The sequence below is a fragment of the Monoraphidium neglectum genome, assembly GCF_000611645.1.
Source record: "Monoraphidium neglectum strain SAG 48.87 unplaced genomic scaffold scaffold00552, whole genome shotgun sequence".
In the NCBI taxonomy this organism is placed as follows: Eukaryota; Viridiplantae; Chlorophyta; class Chlorophyceae; order Sphaeropleales; family Selenastraceae; genus Monoraphidium; species Monoraphidium neglectum.
Genome location: NW_014013076.1, coordinates 20,243 through 25,497, shown reverse-complemented (window position 1 = coordinate 25,497; position 5,255 = coordinate 20,243). Strand labels below are relative to the sequence as shown.

Genomic DNA, 5,255 nt, shown 5'->3' with positions numbered 1-5,255 from the left:
GAGCAGGTGAGGGAGGGGGGGGATGCCCTGAATGTTGGCTGCGTCAGCGTGAGGCCGTATTCCAATGTGGCGCATGTCGTTAAGGCACCGCGGTGCCCAACAAAGTTGCAACGCCAACCTCGATCCCGCTCGACCCAGCTTCACGGCCGTCCCAGTCGCCACGGGTCCTCCGCCGCACGCACCACGGGCCAGGTGGCGCCCCCCTCCGCCGGCCGCGCCTCGGCGCCCCTGCGCCGCTTCCCGCCGCCCCACTCGCCGCCGCCGCCGAGGCTGCCGCCGCGCCGCTTTGCCGTGCGCCGCGCCTCCAGGCGCGGGTCGCCGCTCGCGCGCGTCAGCAGCAGGTCGAGCGCGCCCGCGCCGCGCGCGCGCCGGAGCGCGGTGACGACGCACCCCTCCAGGCCCGCGCCGGCCGCGCGGAGGCCCATATTCAGGTTCAGCGCCGGCGTGATGCGGCTGACAAACCTGTCGCCCCAGGGCCGCCCGTCCACCTCCAGCTGCAGGCTGATGTCGAGCGGCAGGGGCACGCCGGGGAACCAGGTGGCGACCATGACCTTGGACACGTTGATTCCGGCACTGGGGATGAAGCGCTGGAGCTGCGGTTTTGGTTGCGAGGAGGGTGGCATGAGGTTGTGGGTGCGCAGAACTGCTGCATGGGGAAAGACGCCGGGTGAGGTCTGCCACGGGGCGTGCATGGGGCGGCCGCAGGCATGTGAGCGCAGGGGCACAGCATGGGACCTGGCATGCAGCTTGCATGCGCGTTGCCTGCACCGCGCATATGGCTTGCATGCGTCTTGCATGCCCCTTGCACGGCGCCGGCATGCGCCTTGCATGGTGTTTGCATGCAGGTTGCTCGTCTCAGTGGTCAATGCGCCTTTCATGACATGAGTCGATGCCCACCGTCTGCCAGACGCTGCCGGCAGGATGGGCGCCGCCGCTGTCGGGCTCGCACGCAGCACCATCATCGCCGCCGCCGCCGCTGCCGTCGCCGCTGAGTTGCAAGCTCTCCTCATCCTCGCCCAGCGCATGATCTGATCGCCTCCCCTCCCCGCCGCTGGCCCCCGAATGCGACTGCCATGCCCTGCCCTCGTGCTCCTCCTCCCCTTCCTCATCCATCCAATCTGCCGCTGCGAGCGACCCCTTCAGGCCCGCAGCCGTCCTGCCATGGGCCGGCAAGCAAGACTTGCCATGGTCGGAGGGGCAGTCCGGGGATCCGAGCAGCGGGCCGAAGGCCTCCGCCCCAGGGCTGCCTGAGCCGCTGCTGCTGCTGGCGCGCGCGCGCGCGGCGGCGTCCGCAACCGCCGCCGCAGCTGCGGTCGCCGCTGCGGCCGCCGATGTGGGGGCACCTGGTGAGAGCAAGGGACGCTGAGGTGCCGCTCCGAGGGGAGCTTGCGCCTCCTGGACGACGTCTGCCATGGCTGGCTGCCCGCGAGCGCTCGTTGCGTGCTGCTGCCGCTGCTGCTGCTACCGCTGCTGCTGCCGCTACCAATGCTGCTGCCACCCCAGGAGTGCTGCCGTGGATCTCACAGCACAACGCGAACTGATTGATTTGAAACTTAGCGCGTGAAATGAGTGCGCCGTCAGGGCCGAGTCTGCCGTATCTGGGTGCTGTGTCGCGCTGTGAACAACTTTGTCGCGGCGGAGACGAGCGCGCTCAACAGCTCATTGGCATTCATACATGTGCCTGACGAGCCCCTGTTGCAATATAGACGAGGCTTGCTGCACACCCGACACATTTCCGTTGTGGTGCGCAACGCATAACTTCATCACTGGTCAATGCGCTGGCGGCAGGGCGGCCGGAGCCACCCTGCAGCCTCATGCTGATTTGTGACCAACAGTGCGATGATGCAACAAAAGTAACTGCAGCTTTGCCTCCCTCATCTCATCATCATGATGCAGCGCCACCACCTCATAAGCGACGGCCCCAGCGTCCCCGTCGGGCTGCCTCCATTAGTACTACATCACGGTACGAGAGCCCATGGACGCACCTGGGGGGGGGGGGCGCGTTGGCGCATGACTGCCATCTTCCCAGCTGGCATCTTCGTTGATGAGGATGGGGGGGGGGGTTGGGTATTGAGTGCCAGCAAGCACACCGAGCCGCGAGCACGGATCATTAGGGTAGCACCAGTCAAGAGCACCGCTGCACAGCAGCACCGAAAGACAGCTATGCGCCGCCAACAAACATACATCAACAGAGGTGCGTGATATTTGTTGTGCAATTTATTGAATGGCTTCCATGCGCCGTGAACAGCGGCGTGGTGGGTGCTGAGAGGGTGCGCCATGCAACAGCCATCCACAAACCCCAACCACCGGCCTAGGGATATGCCCCTGCCAACTGCACGCGGCTCAAAACACCTCGCATGTCTAGCCAAAGGCGTGACCCGCAGCAGCCGCCGTGCGTCTTTTTGCATCCAGCTTCTGCAATCATATCAATGCCGCTCCGGCGTCACCCTTCATGCACGCCCCTCAGCCAGAGCAGGGGCTACGTGATAGCCGAAGCTGCAGCTCGCCGTGTGAAAGCGCGTCTCGCAACAAAGGCTGACCCTCCTGCCGCTGCTGCTGGTGCAGCCACTTGTGCTAGTGCTGCTGCTGCTGCTGCTGCTGCTGCTGCTGCTGCTGCTGCTGCTGCTGCTGCTGCTGCTGCTGCTGCTGCTGCTGCTGCTGCTGCTGCTGCTGCGCGGAGCCGCTGTTGCCGTTGCTCTTGTTGCTCCTAACAAGTGGCCGAGTTACTGTCATCAGTCCACCACTGTCAAGTGAGACGGAAGAAGCACTGTCAAACCAACAGACTCAACGCCATCAAGGAAAAGCCGGGTTTGTACAAGCAACATCCAGCAGGTACACATTCAAGCTGGCCAAGACGCGCGTTCAGCAAAGTGCTCGACGCTCTCTCAACCGCTGCTGGCCCTCGCCGCCATCCCCTCCATCCAGGCCCTCGCCAGCCCCACCTCCCCCTTGCAGCACGCGCGCCGCAGCCGCCGGTAGTCGGACACCACAAAGCGGTGGCAGCCCAGGGGCGCCGCCGTCGCCGCGTCCACGGCCGCCAGCACGGCGTGCAGCTGCGCCTCTGGCAGCCCCAGCGCGTCAGCCGCCCTTTCAACTTCATTCAACACTGCTGCCACCGCAGTCGCCGCTTTTGCCGCGGCCGTCGCCCCATCCTCGATGTCAAACTGCAAAATCTCCCGCAGCTGCAGCGCGGCGAGCGACGCGGACTGGGCACCGGCGCCGCCGCTGGACGCATGAGCACCAGGGGTGGCGCCCGCCGCCTTAGCCTCTGGCGCATTGCTGCTGGGGCCCGCAGTGGCGCCCGCCACAGGTCTGGGCAAGGCGTGGGCCGCTGGAAGCGGTGGCGCAGGGGACTCCGTTGCATGCCCTCCGCCACGGCCGCCCTGCTGCTGCTTGCCGCAAGCGGCGCCCTGTGTTGCAGCCTCAGGTGCCTGCTGCTCGCACGGCCGGTAGCCGCCAGCGCCATCGCTCCGTTCTCCATTGAATACTGCACCTGTGGCCGCCTCCTCCTTTGAGGTCCTGGGCTGCCGCTGCTTGCGCTGCTGCCGCCGCTGCCGCCGCTGCTCTTGCCCCTCTGGTGCATGCTGGTGGCGAGCTGGCACCTCCGGCGGCCTCCGCTGCGGCTGCGGCGGCTGCGGCCGCTGCTGCTGTGGCTGCTGCGGCTGTTGCGGCTGCCGCAGTTGTTGCTTGTGGTCCGACAGCTGATTTTGACCATGCCCCATCTCGTCACTGGGGTTGCTGCCGCTGCCCATGCGTGCCCTTCCACACCCACTGTCAGCAGCACGCACGCCCTGGCCTGTCGTCACAGCCGCCGCCGGCAGGCGCCCCGCCAGGCTGGAGATAATCAGGTCGATTGCAGGTATCAGGCCTTGCACAGAGGGCCGCCGCCGGAACGCCGTTATCTTGCAGCCGGCCAGCACCTTGAACGGGGCGAGCAGCTGCTTGCTCATGTAGTAATTCAACGTGATCGTGCTGTCGAAACGCGACCCCCAGGCCTGCCCGTCCACCTCCAGCTGCAGGCTGACGGGCAGGGGTCGCGGCGCGCCAGGGAACCAGGTGCCCATCATGCGCTTGGGGACGGTAATGGACGGACATTCACAGGCTGGGACCAGCTGATCCTGCACGTGGCAGTGGGGCGGGGGCAATTGGAGGGGCAGGGTGTTCGTGTTGGACTGAGCACAGCTGCACGGGCAGCGCGTTCATGGGGCTAGCCTGAACGTGCTTGCTACAGCCGCTTGATTGTAGGAAACGCAAGATAAGGCAAGAGGCGAATTTGACTAGGCGCCCTACCATATCCGATCTGTCCAGCCAAGTAATGCAGACAATGCCAATTGCCAACTCACAGTGGGCCACAGGCTGTCTAGACGCTGCCGCCACGGCGGCACCTGCAGTCCAGATCCTGGCGCCGGCTGCTCCTCGCCCCTTTCGTCGCCCTCGCTGTCACTCTCGCTGTCGCCCTCGCTATCCTCTGTGCTGCGGCCGCTGCTGATCTGGTCTTCCTCCATGGCATCCCTGCGGTTCTCCTGGGCCTCGTTCTCGGCCTCCTCCGCGCCATCCCGCTGCTGCTGATCACTCGTGTCCGTCTGCAACTCCTCCTCGTTCCTGTTGCTGTCATCGCCCTTTTCTGCTTGCTGCTGCTGCTGCTGCTGCTGCTGCTGCTGCTCTTGCTGCTGCTGCTGCTGCTGCTGCTGCTGCTCTTGCTGCTGCTGCTGCTGCTGCTGCTGCTGCTGCTGCTGCTGCGGCGGTGGCTGCGGCCGCTGCTGGTGCGGCGGCGGCGCCTGACGTGGCCTTTCACAATGCCCCGTCCCCTCGAGGGGGTTGCTGCCGCTGTCCTTGCGCATGCTGCCGCCCACCTCAGCTGCACGCACGGCCTTGTCCACCGCCGCCAACGCCGCCGGCCGGCTGTAAACAATCAGGTCGATTTTGGGTAGCCCTTGCGCTGAGGGCCGCCTCCGGAACGCCCTTATCCTGCAGCCGCCCTTGTCCCGCACCTTTTCAAACGGGGCGCGAAGCTGCTTTCTCATTTGGAGATGTGCTGTGATGGAGCTGCAGAACCTCTCCCCCCAGGGCTGCCCGTCCACCTCCAGCATCACGCTGACGGCCAGCGGCAGCCGCACGTCGGGGAACCACGCGTCCATCATGCGCCTGGGGACGCTGATTGTCGGCTTGCGGCTGGTCGGGACCACCTGGGCCTGGGCATGTCCGCGGGGTGGGCGCAAGCGGGGGGGGGGGGGTACGGTGTGTATCCGCTCAAC

At 66.2% G+C, this 5,255-nt stretch overlaps 2 protein-coding genes across 2 annotated transcripts; both read right to left on the bottom strand.

Annotated features, from left to right (window-relative positions):
• Positions 1-140: 140 nt before the first annotated feature.
• On the bottom strand, positions 141-1,413 carry MNEG_4108 (hypothetical protein; the record flags this gene model as incomplete). The annotated part of the gene is made up of 2 exons (XM_014047420.1): positions 141-593; positions 898-1,413. 2 exons carry the CDS (start codon positions 1,411-1,413, stop codon positions 141-143), a joined length of 969 nt encoding a protein of 322 aa, XP_013902874.1.
• Positions 1,414-2,574: 1,161 nt separating this feature from the next.
• MNEG_4107 (hypothetical protein) lies at positions 2,575-5,024 on the bottom strand (the record flags this gene model as incomplete). Its single annotated transcript, XM_014047419.1, has 4 exons — positions 2,575-2,697; positions 2,943-3,312; positions 3,769-4,118; positions 4,344-5,024. The coding sequence occupies 4 exons, from the start codon at positions 5,022-5,024 to the stop codon at positions 2,575-2,577; spliced, it is 1,524 nt and encodes a 507-aa protein (XP_013902873.1).
• Positions 5,025-5,255: the final 231 nt, after the last annotated feature.